At 49.7% G+C, this 17791-nt stretch overlaps 1 protein-coding gene across 2 annotated transcripts in view; it reads right to left on the reverse strand.

Moving 5' to 3' along the window:
- Positions 1 to 1260, reverse strand: part of CD99L2 (CD99 molecule like 2) — a 109664-nt gene extending 108404 nt beyond the window's left edge. Inside the window, exon 1 of one of the 2 annotated variants that reach the window (XM_082609187.1) lies at positions 1088 to 1260. In XM_082609187.1, the coding sequence (XP_082465313.1) occupies positions 1088 to 1154 (67 nt within the window). In that variant the 5' untranslated portion in view covers positions 1155 to 1260. The remainder of the gene's footprint in view (positions 1 to 1087) is intronic. The other variant, XM_082609186.1, reaches the window with a different exon arrangement.
- Positions 1261 to 17791: the final 16531 nt, after the last annotated feature.

Here is a 17791-nt window from a genome sequence, read left to right on the forward strand (position 1 = left end):
AGAAACATTTCTACATCTTTTGCAAAACTGCCTTGGACTGTCTACTGTTTTCCAGTGTTCCTTATAAGTAACATAACCCTCACTAGAACGCACTTATAGGACACGGTTTTGTTTTTGCTGAGCTCATGTGTTTTTAACTAGCTGAATCTGCCTTCGTGTCAGGAAGCTCAGAGCACAATTCTGGGCTCAACTGCAGTGTTTTCCTCAATCTCTTTTTCTGATGTGGAGATGAGGTAAGTTGAGTGTAAGAAGATTCTGCTGGGACTCCTTGGTGACCCTATTTTTAACCACAGACTGCATTTATTCTAAGAAGATGCTTCTCAAACTTAAAATGTGCCTGCAAATTACCCGGGGATCTAGTTAATGCAGAATCTGACTCAGTAGGTCAGGGGCGGGGCCTGAGATGCTGCTTTCCTAACAAGTCCCAAGAGATGTCGTGGCGGGCCTTGGACCACACTTTGAGTAGCGAGGGTCTAAGAAACTTGCTTCCTTGATTTGGTAGAATTTCTCTCTCCTCCTCGGCACAATATCACCAATGGCTCGAAAACTGGGGCGGGTACCAGAAGCTCCTGGGGAGCTGGTTAGACTTACACACCGCCGTTCCCCATCTACCCCCCATCCCCGCCGAGATGCTGACAAAGCAAGAGTGAACACAGGAAGCTCGCCAGGTGCTTCTGCTGCAGGTGGCCTGGAAACACATTTTGAGAAGCCCTGCTCAGGGAATGAGTGCTCTCTTCAAGGTTTTTCCAACGGCAATCTCGCGGGGACAGGTGTTGTCACCGGCGGAGACACCTTGTTCAGGATTTTAAGGGGGGAGTATCCCGCTGTTTCTAGCCCAGCACCAGGAGGGGTCCCGGTCCCTCCCCACCGGCCACATGGGCTGCGGCAGGGTCAGCCCCCGCGGGCTCGGGGCTGGCACCCCCGCCCCATCTTCCCACACGGCCCCACCTGCCCGCCGGCAGCCTCCGCAGCAGGCCCTCGGGCGGGGGCCGAGCCGCTCATGCGCACCACCGGGCCCACGGGGCACAGGGTCCCCGCCCCACGGGCCCAGAGGGCGGGGTCCCCGCGTGCCCCCCGCCCGCCTTACCTCTCTGGACCAGAGTGGCCAAGGAGAAAGCGAGGTAGATGAGGAACGCCGAGTGCCAGGCCACCATGGCTGGGAGCGGGCAGACGGGGCCCAGAGGCGCACAGTTAGCGCGAGAGCACCCGAGGGGGTGGTCGGGGAGGAGCCGGGAAGGAGGAGGAGGAGCAGAAGAGGGAGGAACCCTGCCGCTACTGCAGGGCCTCGCCCAGGACTGGCGCGCGCGCGGCGCCGAGAGGGAGGAGGAGAGGCGCGTGCGAGCTCTGACGTCGGGGCGTGCCCGACGGAGACGAGGTGAGGTGGGGTGGGACTGCGACTGTGGTGCGAGGGGCGGGGCGAGCCTGCAGTCTCGGGGGCGGGGCGAGCCTGCAGTCTCGGGGGCGGGGCCTATGCACGAGGGGTGGGCCGGCAGCCTGCGAGCGGGGCTGGAGCTTGAGGGGCGGAGCCAGACACCCAGCAGGCTAGGCTGTCTGGGTCCCGGCCAGCGCCGGCCCGCGGCTCGCGGGCCTCTTCACACCCCTCTCTCGAAGGGGAAGTCTCAGAGGTGGGCCCTGCGGGCCCGGAGCAGTGAGTCAACAGTGGTTGGGGAGCCGGAGGCGCCGGCAGCAAGGGTATGCGGTGATTTCCACCCGGCGCGCCAGACTCCTCTAGGGCCCGGAGCAGGACCCAAGGCGGTGCACAAGCCTGGTGCGTTCCGCCAGCCGGGTGACCTTGGACAGGGCTCTTCCCCTTCTGGCCTTGGTGTCCTCCCGGTAAAGGGCTGTTCCCTAGGGGTCCCTCTAGCTGCGGCTCCAGGACCCGGCACCCGCGCTCCGGCCCCCGTCGCCTTGGCGGAACTTGTTTGTCGGAACCGCCGGCTGCCCTCCCACTTAGCTGATCCTGCAATGGAGCCCTGCCCAGAGATGAAAGAAAAGGGCCATTTTCGTGGCTGGCCGCGGTTGGCAAACAGCGGCACGTCTGGAGGAAACGAGCCTGAGGCCGTGGGCGCGGGGGGCAGGCGAGAGGGAAGTTGCGGGGTGACCTGGAGCCGAGCGCCGTGGGCCCGGGGGAGGAAGGAGGAGGGACAGGGTCAGCTCCCCCGAGGCTTTGATGAATGCGCTGAAAGCGCGAGTTCACATCTGCAGAGTCGATCTGTAAACGTGCTCAGTGATCGACACACGTGCTGCAGCCCCTTCCCATGAACCCCTCCAACTGAGTCCATCTCCGGGACTGGGTGAAATCAGATTCCGACACTGACTGTAACAGCAAAATGCCCGCTGCAGCCTTTGACGTGAACGCTCTCAAGAAGGGCTCCGGCTGCAGCCGGCTTTCAAAGACAAAGAGAAGGCACCGCTGCTCCCCTAAGTCGTCGAGCCTGTCCCTGCCATTATTCGACACAGGCTGCCCTGGGCCACATCCTCCTTGAGGGTGGCTACTACCATCTCCCCCACAGTGTCCCTTCAGTAGGCTGCCTGTGTCTCCCACAGGGCCGCACCTCCATACCCCCCTAGAGGCTTCCGCCACCCTCTGAGCCATAGTAGGGGGCTGGGGTCTCCCTGAGATGGAGCCAAAATCTTTCCCTCTGTGACTTCTTTCCATTGCTCTGAATCTTGGGGCTGCAAAAACAAAACATACAAGGAGTGAGTTGATATTCTGATTTTCAGGGCAGTGCTTATTCTATGACACTAGCAGGAGAATTAACAGAAATAGCTAGTGGTTATTGAACACACACTATATACATGGCATATTTCAGGCATTTTATTCTTATTTTTTATGCCCACAACAACTTCATGTATCACCTCAACAATTAATGAGGGAAAAGGAGCAAAAATGGAGATGCCTTGAGGTTGCGGAGTTAACCGGGTCCGGTCCCATAGTGTCAAAGGGGTCAGGGGGATCACCAGGAACCCCAGCAGGTGAATGGCTAAGAATATGTGCTTCCGAGCCAGACAGAGTGGCGATCCTGGCTGGACGCAATAAGTTCATCCTAAGGATTAAATGAGATACTGGAAAGCAAGTGGCCTCGGACACGGTGAGCAGAGATGCATTACTTGTTACTCTTATAACAGCTAAAGAAATACTGGCTACTGTGAGGTTGGGCAGTTGCTGTGTATTCCAGGATGCGAATATGCCCGCAATTTTCCCACTAACTCCGGGTGCCCTGGGGCTTCAGGAGTCCCACCTGTAAGGAGGGCACTAGACATCATGCTCTTTTAAAGCCCTTCAGGCTCTGATGGGTGAACCTCAGCACCTACACACTCAGCTACACTGAGGAGGCTTGAGGAGGTGAGGAAAATGCAGCCTCTAAGTGAGGCATCTCGGTCACTCGCAGCTGGGGCTCTAACTGGTCAATGTGTAGCAGAGATACCTCAATCCCAGCAGCAAGACACTGGCCACGGTGTAACATGCAGGAAGACTGTTTTCTAGCTCAGGGGTGGTTGGCACACCGGCCTGCAGGTCAAATACAGCCCACCCGCCCGTTTGTATGACCTGCAAACTAGGAATGGTATTTGTACCTTTAAATGGTTGAAAAAATCAAAAGAAGGTTATTTTGTGACAGGGAATGTTTAGACGAAATTCACGTGTCAGGATCCATGAAGCTGGTGGGAACACAGCCACGTGCATTCGTTTCTGTATTGTCTATGGCTGTTTTTCTGCTACCACAGCAGAATTGAGTAGTTGCAACAGAGACCATGGAGCCCACACAGCCTAAAATATCTACTACCTAGCTCTTTACAAGAAAAGTGTGTTGGCCTCCATTCTAGCAAATTGAACTATGGCAAGGATGAATAGTGACAGGCGATGGTGCGGGGCCTAAATAGTAGAACGGGATGAGCACAGGAGCTGGCACGGGAACAAGAAGCAACAGGAAAGGATCGTGTTTATCGTGTGCCAAAAGACACCCACTCAAAAAAACCCAAAGAACAAAAAAACAGGCCTTTGGGCTTCCCTGGTGGCGCAGTGGTTGAGAGTCCGCCTGCCGATGCAGGGGACACGGGTTCATGCCCCAGTCCAGGAAGATCCCACATGCCGCGGAGCGGCTGGGCCCGTGAGCCATGGCCGCTGAGCCTGCGCGTCTGGAGCCTGTGCTCCGCAACGGGAGGGGCTGCAATGGTGAGAAGCCCACGTACCGCAAAAAAAAAAAACAGGCCTTCAAAATATTGCAAATGTCCGAGGTCAGTTATCCTGCCAGATAACTCTCCCTATGTAAAATGACTCATCTGAGACCTGGTTTGTCTCTCAGTCTCTTATAAGTCAGGTTAATGTAAGTCTGAGGGAATCGATGACATCAGGCCCTGAGCCTATCAGGCTAAGGACCTCCCTGGAACTTGGTGAGCCTCTCAAGTAGCTGCTACCCTGCTGAACTGCAATTGATTGTGGAGCTGATTTACATACAGGAAATTCTACACTTAGAAACCATGATTCTGTGCCCCCTGAATACACACACTCCCCATTGCCACTGCATGTGGGTGCTCGGACTGACTCCTGGCCAAGCCTGCCTTTTCTCCACACCACCCTCCTTGTCCTCACCCTCTTGCTACTCCTCAGCCCTTCCTGAACTTCTCATATCCTGCAGATGTTCACCACCTGGAAAACCATTTGGCCTGATGAGCTTCTCTCCTAAAACACCCACCTTTCCTCAGCACTGACCTAGGCAGAGAAGTGTGACATGGACAAATGGCCACCAGGGTAGTCTGGGAGTACAGGAGAGGCACAGATGGTGCTGGGAGGGCTTACACTACTCTGAGTTACGTAGGCTTCTGAGGGAAAGCCTGGTCTTCCGTCACACCCCACCATATCCTTAGGAAGATGTGTTCTAAATTCCAAAACACCTGTTCTCTCACTATTAGCACAGAGTTCCTGTTCTTGCTCCCAAGTGCCACAAATCACTCCTTGCAAAGTCCCCCAAGGGGGCCACCCTCACCTGTGGCCAAAATTAGACCCACCTGGTAGCATCTGCCCACCAGGGCTCTGGAATGGCCTTGCCATCAGCCCCATCACTGTTGAAGGTGCCCATCTGGAGAGCACCACTGTCCATGTCAGCAGTGCCAATTCCTGGTCCTTGGGGCACCAGAGTGGAGAGGGAGTCCACGTCAGAGCAGGGGCGAGGACAAAGGACTTGCCCTGACTCAGGGTCACCCTTTGGCCCCGGGACCCAAGGCAGCTCAGCTTGTGCTCAGGGCTTAAGCAGTCCTTCTGTCTGCTTCCTCTCCTCCCAAAGCCTTGGGTCCTAATCCCTTTAACCAAAGTAGTTTGAGGGGCCGGGATGGGCTCCAGAGTAGGTGGGAAAGGGACCAGCACTCTCCCCACCCACCCAGCTCCCCACCATGCGGGCCAATTAAGAGACATAGCCTCCCTGCAAAGCACTGCAATGCAGAAAGCCAGCTGTGGGAGCCGGTGCACCAGGGGCTACAACAGTTTCCCAGATGCCTGATAGCAGGGGCGAGTCTTTGCCAGTCTCAGGCAAAACAAGAAAGTGATACTCTTGCCGTAATTCCCACCCTTAAAGCGCGAGTGCTGACCTTTATCCTGAAATCGTGGACTTTTCTGGGTACACAGAAGTCCTTTATTTCACGAAAAGATAACATTGTTTTGTTCAATGTGCCTGCTTTGCAAAATAAAAAGTTGGCAACCCTGCCCGTCCCCAAATTTAAAATAAAGAAATCTACTCACCAGTGAAATTCACAAGTCTGCGAAGCCCTGGCTATGCCAGCAATTTTAGCCCATCAAGGGCCCTGATACATGGGGATTTTTTGGAACACACCCCATATGTAAACAGAAGCCTTGAAAATGGATTCTAAAACAATGTTCCCTCTCATATTTTTTGAGTTGTAAGCAAATTATCCCTCAGTCGCCTCCTCCTCTCCACAATGTTCGTATTCACTCCTCTCTTGGATTTTCTAGTAAGGCAAGGTCAGGCAGAGCCTTGAATGCCATGTTAATGAGCAGTGCTTTGATCCTGAGAACAGAGGGAAGCCACTGAAGGGTTGTAAGCATTAATCAGCAGAAAGACAGGGAAAGTGAGGGGCAGGGAAAGTGGGGTCCACAGGAGTGGCTACTGGCATCATCTCGGTGGAGAAGCTGGGAGCCTGGGGCTGAAGAGAAGTGTCTGGATTCAGGCTATGTATGTGGCAGAGGCAACAGTGGCCATAGAAAGGAGAGGATGGCTGTGTCCATCTGGCCCTGTTCTCAGGGAAAAAAGGATGTCCAGGGTACCCTGTGGGGAGGAAACAGACAACAAGCAGTCAGGTGATAGAGGCAGTTAGAGAGGGGAGCACAGGGCACTGTGGGAGCGTCGAAGAGCTGACTTAAAGGAAAAGGAATAGTTCACCGTGCAGATGGCAGGGCGTGTGGGTTCCAAGAGAACCGCTGAAGCAAAAGCTGGGAAATGAGCCTTTGAATTTGAACTACCTGGAGCCAGGTCATGCAGGGTTCCTAGAGCAGGTGAAGTTTGGACTCTTATCCAAACGCAACTGGGAGCCCCAAAGAGTTTTAAGTGGGGCTGGGGTGAGGCTGCAGGGTGACGAGATCAGATTGGTGTTTCATGGTTCCATTTCTTTCAGGAGACTCAGGACTCTGCTGTACAGAACCCAGTGTCTGCCTCGGGGCGGGCTGGGATTCCGCTCTCCAGCTCTGTCGCCTGGAGACAAGGCAGTTTGGCTGGTCAGGAGCTTCAGGTGCACAGACAGCGGGCAGATTTGCATCCCATGTTTCCACAGAACCCCCCTCCCTCATTCATTCCTATGGCTACTGCATGCGACAGTTGCTCACCCCTGGAAGGGACCCTTTGACCGGAGCATTTTGTAATCCAGTGCAACAACTTCCCAGGAGACACAAATCATCTCATCCTTTTTGACCCCTGTTAGAATTCCCATTGCGTGTTTGAAGTGTTTTCTTAACACATCAAGGACCGTACTACAGTGATGATCATGTCAATGATGGTCATGGTGACAAGAATCCAGAAGGAAAAGAAGACAGGTGCAAAATGCCAGTGGGTCACCACCTAGTTTCAAGGCTCATTACCATGAGAAGGAGTCCTCTGCTCTGGAAATCTAAATGCAGAACACCAACCCGTCTTCTGGAAGCCTGCGTGCCAAGTCAAGCAGGGCAAAGCCTCATACCTGCATATTTTCCTAATTCAAGAGACTTCTGTAAATTTCTTTCTAGTGCTCAGTCGAGTTAATATGGAATTTGCATAAGCCCTTGGCAAAAAATAACTTATCTCTCTGTAATATTTGTGAGGGAGCATTTCCCACTCTGAACCCTGACCTCTGAAGGACTAGGACTTAACGTTTGCCTTCCAAACATGGACCTTATTTAACGCATCCGGTGAAGTCTCCCTGAAGCACTCGGGAGACTCAAACCACATAAACCAGTGTTTGGCCTCTTTATGTCTTTGCATGTCATCGAAGCAGCTGAAGAAACCTCCTGGAAAAAGTTACAGAACGCAAGTGTGGAAACAGCCTCCGATTAATAGTAATAACATTGTGTTCAAAAATACCTCTTGTCGGACTTCCCTGGTGGCGCAGTGGTTAAGAATCCTCCTGCCAATGCCGGGGACACAGGTTCAAGCCCTGGTCTGGGAAGATCCCATATGCTGCAGAGCAACTAGGTCCGTGTGCCACAACTACTGAGCCTGCGCTCTAGGGCCCACGTGCCACAACTACTGAAGCCCACACACCTAGAGCCCGTGCTCTGCAACAAGAGAAGCCACCACAATAAGAGGCCTGCGCACCACAATGAAGACCCCAGGCAGCCAAAATATAAATAAATAAATAAATTCTTTAAAAAAAGAAAATCCTATGAGATAGTGTCATAGAGTGAATGAATCACTGCTAACTTCATATGTTGAAACCCTAATCCCCAATGTCATGGTATTAGGACTTGGGACCTTTGGGTGGTAATTAGATTTAAAGGGGGTATAAGGGTGGAGCCCCATGGTGTGATTAGTTCCCTTTTGAGAAGAGACACTGCAGCTCTCTCTCTGTCTTCCATGTGAGGGCACAGCAATAAGCCAGCCGTCTGCAAACCAGGAAGAGAGCTCTCACCAGAAAATGAACATTGCCAGAAGCTTGATCTTGGACTTTCCTGCCTCCAGATATGTGAGAAATAAATATGTGTTGTTTAAGCCACAAAGTCTATGGTATTTTGTTATAGCAGCTCAAGCTAAAGACAGGTAGGTACTATGTTTATAGCCATTTTACTGCTGAAGAAACTGAGGCACAGTAAAGTAGCTTGCCCAGGGTCACTCAGCCCATAAGGGGCAGCACCAGGATGTGAACCCAGGCAGCCTGCCTTTCAGACTACTGCACTTGACTGCCTCTCAGGTAGACAAATATGTGCTATAGGGGTTCATGGTCAGAAAAGGAAGAATTGGTTCCTCCTTTGCACTCCAGAAGAGGGATTCAAGGGGTTCCCAACCCTTAAAAGTTGCTTGTCCCAGGGGGTTCTGGCAGAATAAGCCCCCAGATCCTGTTTACAAAGAGATCTGCTCCTGCTGCCCTCCATCCATCCTCAGCCTTGAAATTTGAGCCAGCAGATCAAGCCAAGCCAGCAGGGGTGCTTGTCATCCCAGGGGACAGGTTCTGGAGGGCCAGGAGAGAGCCAGGGTGAGTATCACTGGCCTTCGGCTTTCCTGATGTCAAGGGCTGGGCCTCGGCCTCTGTATTGCTGGACCTTGCATCGCGGACCAGAGGCATAAGGAAAGGGGGTCCTGAAGCCGATATTGTGGCCTGGCACAGCTTGTTGCTAGTGGGAGATGAAAGGCACGGGGTCACTCAGTGTATAGAGGATGGCATTCAGCCGGAGGGGTAAAGGTAGAAAGCGTGGACCCTGCAGCCAGCCAACTCTGGCTTCCAACTGTGGTTCTCCACTTACTAGCACTTACTGTGTGACCTGGGGGCAAGTCACCTTGCCTTTTTGGACCTCAGTGTCAGGATATATGAAATAGAGAGGAAACACATTCACACGCATGGAAAGTGCACAGAACAGTGCCTGGCACATCGTACGCTCCCAACAGTAGTAGCTTTTTGTTTCGTCTTGTTTTAACTAGTATTATTTTGGCTAATCAGATGGGAAGGGAAGGAGACACAGTAAGAGAAACATCTAGGTTATAGATGCTTCCTGAATCACAACAGAAATAGTTTGACATCTTTTTTCCATATATCCTCTTGACGAGCCTCATTCTAGTCTAGAGGGAGGCAGGTGACAGTCTGATGGTCTCCTGGTCAGCTCACAGTGCCTGGCTGCCTGCCCTGTTCTGGCTCCCAGTAACGTCGCTGAGAGATGTTAGCAAGCTGGGTTTACCTCAGGAACCAGTGATCAGGATGTCAAAGGGAACTCAGGATGCTCATCCAAGGAATCATCTTGGGGAGTGCTTAAGCAAGAGAAAAAGATGACTTTAAGGGATGAACGGGAGAAAAGTGATGAGGGAGAACTCTGGGGGGCGGGGAGGTTCATGAGGGATTTGATCTGTTCTGTGTGGCCTCTACTTTTGGAAACAAGGATAAAGGGGACAAGCTATGGGATGATGGATTCTGGAACCTTCTAAGAGGGCAGAACAACCTCAAGATGGAAGAGCCGGCTGGCCTCTTGGGGATGCTTAGGTCTGGTTCTCTGGTCCCCCTTGGATGCCTCTTCTAACCTGGAGACCCTGTGAATCACTCCCCTCCCCCACCAGGTTTGGGCCAGGACAAAAGTGAAGGGCTGGTTTCCAGAACCCCTAGAGCAAAGCAAAGAGAGGGTTTGGCAGGTCCTTTGTTTAGTCTAAGCCCGAATTTGAGACACACCTTTGAGACTCTGCCACGTGCCGCCTGTGGCCAAGCTGAACATACACTGCTTTTCCTGCCACCCATCCCCCCGCCGCCTTTCTGCTCTTGCCCTGTGAGCCCAAGCTGAGGGAGCTAGGCTGGGAGGGAGCTTCTGCCAGGAGCTTTTACTTGTCATCTTGTCTTTAGATACAGGATGAGTGGGTGAAGGGGAGAGCATATGTACGGAAATAATTCCTGGGATCCTATCTAGATCAAGGCTAGTGTCTAGCTGCTAGCCCAGTCCATCCTTTCCAGAGAACTCCACTCTAAAGTGCATTTCTCAATGCACCCCTTCATCTCTTGAAAATGAAATCCTGGCGTTTAAATGTGATCCATGTCTTTTACAAAGTTCTTCATTCAGATTGGTGTTGAAAGGTACATGGGATGCTTTCCAAACGCAGCCCAATAGTGCAGAAGGTGCCTTCCTTCAGTGGCATCTAGTTCAGGAGCTCCTCATTTACAGATGAAGAGACAGAGGCCTAGAGAGGGGAAGCGACTTGTCCACGGTCACACGGTGAGGCATCGGCAATGTAAACCAGGCCTCCTGCCTTCATGTGGAATTGTGGGTGGCATGGCTTCCTGCGCTGTGGCTTGTGGCGGCTCAGCAGCACCCTGGGGGCCACACCAGCCTCCCCGATCTCCCAGCTCTAAGGCCTTTCATTTGTACCAGCTCCTTCTGCCAAGTTTAGCTCAAGCAGAATCATTGCTAACCAGCAGCAGGGTTTTCACTTGTAAATAAACCACAGAAGAGACCAGCTACTGACCCGACAGAGGAACAACTGGACTCTCTCGAGTGGGGCCCAGCGTTTGAAGGGGTGATCATCGTTGATTTAAATGTTAGTAAGTTAACACTTGTAATTTACAAGTGATGCTGTTTCTCTTAGTGCTGTTTCTTGTGGACAGTTTGGAAGTGCAAACGATACTACCCTTTATCAGAGGATTTCTGCCTATTTTGGGTTTGGCTTGCCCATCTGCTCAGAGAGAGAGAGAAATGTGGAGAGTGTGCAGAGTCTAATTCTGCTGTGCCCTATGATGAGCCCATGTGCAGCGTTCTACTTGCACTCCATGAATCAAGTGCTATTCATGGGCACTGAACAGAATGAACCAAGCCAAACCATTTAGCTTGCTAGCCATCCGTTAAATCCCACTCCCCACTTTCAATGCACAAGGCCAAGGTCTGTTTCAAAGGGTAAATTTTGTAAACACGAAGAAATTGTCACAGGTTGTACTTGGAAAGAGTTCAGCTGATGTTGAACTACCCTGACCTGTAGGTGGTATGTCGTCAGGGAGATTCACTTGAATGGATTTAGGTTGAGGAACAGTCAATAACAAAAGAGTTATTCCTGCATTCAATGTGGACACATTCTCACCACATAGGGAGTTTGTGGGGCAGCCCTTTCACAGGTTGATCTTAGATTATGGTCTAGGAGGTCTGCAGGTAAAGTTTTTCTAGTCTAAAGCAATGATTTAAAAAGATAATAGGGGCTTCCCTGGTGGCGCAGTGGTTGAGAGTCTGCCTGCTAATGCAGGGGACACAGGTTCGAGCCCTGGTCTGGGAGGGTCCCACATGCCGCAGAGCGACTAGGCCCATGAGCCACAACTGCTGAGCCTGTGCGTCTGGAGCCTGTGCTCCGCAACGAGAGAGGCCGCGATAGTGAGAGGCCTGCACACCGCGATGAAGAGGGGCCCCCGCTTGCCACAACCAGAGAAAGCCCTGGCACGCAAACAAAGACCCAACACAGCAAAAATAAATAAATAAATTACTAAAACACTCCTACCCCCAACATCTTCTTAAAAAAAAAAGAACTAGGTTCACAAAAGGGAACGAGCCTCAGTGTTCCAGGTAGTTGGAGCTGACTCTTCAAAAAAATAAAAATAAAAATAAAAAGATAATAGTCAACTCCAGATTTACCAGTTGATGCCCCTCCCCTGTCCTTCCCCACACCTGAAATCTGATTTGGGGGTCATTTGATGGCTCAGGAAGGAAGCTAAAATGCAAACTAGGCAATTTTGTAATGCAATAACAGCCCCCCTAGCAGGTTGCCAAGGGGAAGGAAAGGAAGTAGGAGCTAAAAAACGAAAGTCTTGCAATTACCTTTGTTTTTCTGTTTTCTAGGCTGTCTATATCCTCCATCAGCACAGAGATCCAGAGTTGAGGCACTGGATTCTACTGCAAGGTGCATCTTGATAAACCTAGAGTTACCATCTGACCCAGAAATTCCATTCCTGCGTATCAGTGCAAGAGGAATGAAAACATCTGTCCACACAAAGACCTGTACACGGTTGTTCACAGCAGCATTATTCATAATAGCCAAAGTAGAAACAAATCAAATGTCAATTGATGAATAGATAAACGAAATGTGGTCTATCCAGAGAATGTAATATTATTCAGCCATAAAAAAGAATGAAGTACTGATACATGCTGCAACATGGATGAACCTTGAAAACATTATGCCAAGAGAAATAAGCCAATCACAGAAGGTCACATATTGCATGAAACTGTTTCTATGAAGTGTCCAAAATGGGCAAACCCATAGAGACAAAAAGTAGAGGGAAGGGGAGGGATGAACAAGGACTGCATAATAAGGGTGGGATTTCTTTTTGGAGTGATGAAAATGTTCTAAAATTGATTATGATGGTGGTTTCACAACTCTGCAAATGTACTGAAAACCAATGATAGAGTACACTCTAAAATGGCTAAAGTGGTGATTTTGTCTTTAAACTTTTGTTTTATTGAGGCAAAATACACATAACATAAAATGTAGATGCAAGAGGGAAGGGATATGGGAACAGATGTATATGTATAACTGATTCACTTTGTTATAAAGCAGAAACTAATTTTAAAAATGTAGCCTTTTAAGTGTACGATTCAATGGTGTTAATACATTCACCACTAGTCACCTCCGGAATTTCTTTGACATTGAAACCCCATACCCATCAAATAATAACTCCCTATGACCTCCTCCCTCCAGCCCTTGGTCATCTCCACTCTACTTTCTGTCTCTATGGGTTTCAATGTTTTAGGTCCCTCATAGAAATGAAATCACAGACTATTTTTCCTTTTGTGTCTGGCTTCTTTCAATGAGCATAATGTTTTCAGGGTTCATCCATGTCATGGATGAGTACATCCATGTTGTAGCGTGTGTCAAAAGTTCTAAACTGGTAATTTTTTTTTTTTTTGCGGTATGCAGGCCTCTCACTGTTGTGGCCTCTCCCGTTGCGGAGCACAGGCTCCGGACGCGCAGGCTCAGTGGCCGTGGCTCACGGGTCCAGCCGCTCCACGGCATGTGGGATCTTCCCAGACCAAGGCACAAACCAGGATCCCCTGCATCGGGAGGCGGACTCTCAACCACTGTGCCACCAGGGAAGCCCTAAACTGCTAAATTTTATCTTATGTGAATTTTATCTCAGTAAAAAACATTGAGTCCTGATGGGAGACAAAAGTAGTCCAGGGAGGCAGGTGTAAAGGCTGCAGGTAGTAAAGGGAGGTGTTAGTAGACACGGGGCTGACCCATTTGCAGGGCTTGATCATGGAATGCCTTGAAGCCAAGTGGGGATGTCGATTTTGGTCTCACAGTCAGCAATGGGGAGCCGCTGAAGGACTTATCAGGTGTGATGTGGGGAGACATGGGCATGAGCAAGTTCACGCTGGGGCAGTGAGGGGACAGGGTGTTCATCAGAGAGACCGGTTGGCAGGCTGGCATGCCATTATGCCCTTGCAAGAAGTTTAGGTGTTGAGAGTAGGACTTTTCTCGGGGGAATAGATGTGCCCAGCTCTGCTGTGTCTGTAACGGCTCTGTTACATATACGAAGGCTGGAAAGTGCAATGATACATCGACAAGAAAAGCAGGTGACCTTCTTACGAGAAGCACCAGCTTACAAACAATAATCAGGGGACGTGGGGCTGACTCACTGTTCAGGGATCCACAGGGCCTGGGACTGGTGGTCACTGTTGGCCCCAGGAGTGGAGCAGAACTACAGTCAACTCGAGGCCCACCAGGTGGCTGCCCCCTCTCCACATGGGAGTTACAACTGGTGTCACTGTAACTAAGACCAGCAGAATGGGAGCCTCCTGAGGGATCCTGGAGTCTCTACCATTGCTACTTAGCGGAGAAGGTTTGGGTTGGTCAATGTAGATTCTAAACCCACAGGCAGACATTTTCACCTCCATTTCTGTGGGAGGCTGAATAATGGCCCACAAAAATATCTGAATCCTAATCCTGAGAACCTGTGAACATTACCTTATATGGCAAAAGAAACTTTGCAGACTGTGATTTAACTAAGGGCCCTGGGATGGGGAGATTATCCTGGATTATCCAGCTGGGCTCTAAATATAATCACAAGCGTCCTCGTAAGAGAAGCAGGGGGACATTGCCCACAGAGGCAATATCACCACTGAAGCAAGATGCTCCACTGCTGGCTTTGAAGGTGCAGCTCCAGATGCCGGAAGGGGCAAGCAAACAGATTCTCCCCGAAAACCTCCTGAGGGAGGGTGGTCCAGCCGACACATTGGCTTTGGCCCAGTGAAATTGATTCTGGACTTCTGACTTATGGAAATGTACGAGAATAAATGTATGTTGTTTGAAGCCACTGAGGTGGTGGTAATTTGTTACAGCAGCTGAAGGAAATGAATACAACTCCCATGATGTGATATGCTTCAAGAAGGTGCTGTGATCACAGAAGTTTGGGCTCAGGAGTAGGGCATTCAGTGTCCATTTGCTCCTTGCCAAATACAGTCTACACTGGCCTGCCTGTGTTCCTTTATGTACAATGCCCTGGCTGCTCTGGAACTTGCTGGGATATTCCGTGGAATAATGGGAGGCATAGTAAAGGACCATACTCTTCAGTCCTAGCAGACCAGCTTCCCAGTGTACAGAATGCTGCTCCCTTAGCCTGGGGTTGTGGGTAGAGCCCGTCCTGCCCAGCTCTGCCATCTGCCCTGCCTGTCAGGGCAGAATATGGTCAAAAAGAGTATTATCCTTTCATTGTCTTAACAAATCTACTCTGCAGGGTAGAGAAATGAACTCCTGATCCAGTGGCTTTTTCCTAAGTATCTCTTGGCTTGTCTAGTAACCATCAGGCTTTTATGAGTTTCTACACTGTGCCCTCAACTATGCTTGGGTTACAGTCTGAACTTTGTTTATTCATTCACCAAGGGCCACGCTCCCTCTAAAGGCTCTAGGTAAGGGTCTGTTGCAGGCCCCTCTCTTAGGTTCTGGTGCCTGCCATCAATCCTTGGTGTTCCTTGGCTTATAGTTGCATCACTCCAATCTCTGTTTCTGTCTTCATATGGCCTTCTTTATTTTTTATTTTTTGGCCATGCCACACCACGCCACATGTGCAATCTTAGTTCCCCAACCAGGGATCGAACCCAGGCCCCCTGCCTTGGAAGGGCTGAGTCTTAACCACTGGACCATCAAGGAAGTCCCTTCATTTGCCCTTCTTACAAGGACACCAGTCACTGGCTTTAGGGCCCACCCTAATCCAGTATGAACTCATCTTAATTTGATAACATCTGCAAAGATCCTATTTCCAAATAAGGTCACATTGACAGGCACCAGGGATTAGGACACCAACCTATCTTTTGGGGGGATATGATTCAACTCACGATACCTTCTAAACAGTCTCGGCAATGTCTTGCTGCTTTGAGGCAGAGCTGACTGTTCCTCCCATTCAGTATCTGCTGTGTTTCTCTTCTTCCTGCTAGCTACAATACTGGGATAGGAAGCAGCCCTCTCTAGGGTCTGGATATTCAAGACTGGCCAGTGGGCTCAATGGACCTTCAAGACTGGCTGAGAACACATGAAGAAATGTGTATAGCTCCAGACACCATGGAATAATTAATCTCCTGGCTGGCTTCAATCAAGCAGGCCTAGCTAGGAGGGGCTGTCAGCAGTGGTGTGTATTCCCCTGCCCCAAATTTAGATCAGGTGAAACCTGTATACTGATATTCACAGCAGCACAATTCATAATAGCCAAAGGGTAGAAGCAACCCAAATACCCATGAACAGATGACTGGGTAAAGAAACTATGGTCTCTCCATACAATGGAATGTTATTCAGCCATCAAAAGGAATGAAGTACTAATACGTGCTATAACATGAATGAACGTTGAAAATTTCATGCTAAGGGAAAGAAGCCAGACACAGAAGACCACATACATATTGTATGATTCCATTCATAGGAAAGTCCAGAACTGGAAATCTATAGGGACAGAAAGTAGAGTAGTAGGTGCTTAGGGTTGGGTGGGGGGATGGGCTGGAAGTAAAAGACAGTGATAGCTGAAGGGTACAGGGTTTCTTTTTTAAGGTGATGAAAATGCTGTAAAATCAAGGAATTCCTTGGCGGTCCAGTGGTTAGGGCTCGGCACTTTTACTGCCGAGGTCCTGGGTTCAATCCCTGGTCAGGCAGCTAAGATCCCGCAAGCCACTGGGCATGGCCAAAAAAAAAAAAAAAAGAAAAAGCTCGAAAATTGACTGTGGTGTTTGTTGCACAACTCTGTGAATATAGTAAAAACCATTGAATTGAACACTTTAAGTAGGTGGATTGTATGATATGTGAATTATATCTCAATAAAGCTGCTTTAAAACATACATTACAAATTCTTGCTATCTGTACATAGTATGTACTATATATATATTACATTGTTCCCATTCAGTTATGCTTACATGAAGGTCTCAGACTCAACTTTCTTGTCATTACATGGTTGTTTTCTTTAATTAACTTGGGTTTATTTAAAAATTATCACTTGGATTCAGTCGACATGCAACAAAGAAATCTAATTTTACTAAATCACCTGCACTTAGTTTTTTAAGATAATTGGTATTTACCTGCATTATGTTCTGTTCTATAGTATTAAGGCTGGCCTTTAGCTTAGTGAATGCTTTAGTTTCTTATTGCTGCTGTAGCAAATTCCCACAAACATAGTGACTTCAAATGACACAAATTTATTATCTTGGCGTTCCGGATATCAGAAGTCTTAAAATCAAGGTGTCAACAAGGCTGCATTCCTTCTGAAAGCTCTCGGGGAGAATCCGTTCCCTGGCCTTTTCCAGCATTTAGAGGCCAGCTGCATTCCTTGGCTCATGGCCCCTTCCTCTACCTTCAAAGCTAGAAACATAGCATCTTCCAATCTGTCTCTCTCTAACTCTGACCCTCCTGCCTCCTTTTTACAAGAACTCTTATGATTACATTGGGCCCACCTGAATAATCCAAAATAATCTCCACACCCCAAGGGCCATGACTTAATCACATCTGCAAAGTCCCTTTTGCCATATAATAAGATAGTCACAGATTCTGGGGCTTAGGAATGGACATCTTGTGAGGCCACTATTCAGCTGACCACAGTGAAGTCCTTCTGCGTCTTCTGTAGATGCCTCTCCCATTTGGAAATGCCATGAGGTAAATCTACTTTCCTGTGTGCAGGCTCGCCACCAACTGAAGGATTGCTGCCTTCAGTCCTGACCGCACCGCTTCGCACACACTAGGTACTTGGTAACCACTGGCTCAAGGCTGACTGCGTCCCGGTTGATGGGCTGTTTCAAGGTCATCACTAAGGAATCTTCAGTTAACAACTCCCCTCATGGAAGCTCTTCGCTGGAGCTATTTTAAATCTCTCCTACCACGATGGAAGCCAGTTTGCTTTGCTCTTGTGTAGTTCTTAGGGCAAGTGTACGATCGCTGCCGAACAGAGCGTGCACAGGCTGGCGAAGCACCACTAATTTACTTAGGCCATTTGAGCAGGTGAAATCATTTCAGCTCCTTTCTGCTTTCTGTGCAGGACCTTCTTTCTTAGGAATTACCCACACTGCAAAAAAACTTTACTCCAGTTTTCCTAGAAGACCCAGAAGTTCTCCTATGTCCAATCTCTCACTGCTAGCAGACACCCACTGAGTGGTCTGCTGTGAACTCCCCTTCCTTCC

This window comes from Mesoplodon mirus (assembly GCF_964341445.2).
Source record: "Mesoplodon mirus genome assembly, chromosome: X".
NCBI lineage: Eukaryota > Metazoa > Chordata > Mammalia > Artiodactyla > Ziphiidae > Mesoplodon > Mesoplodon mirus.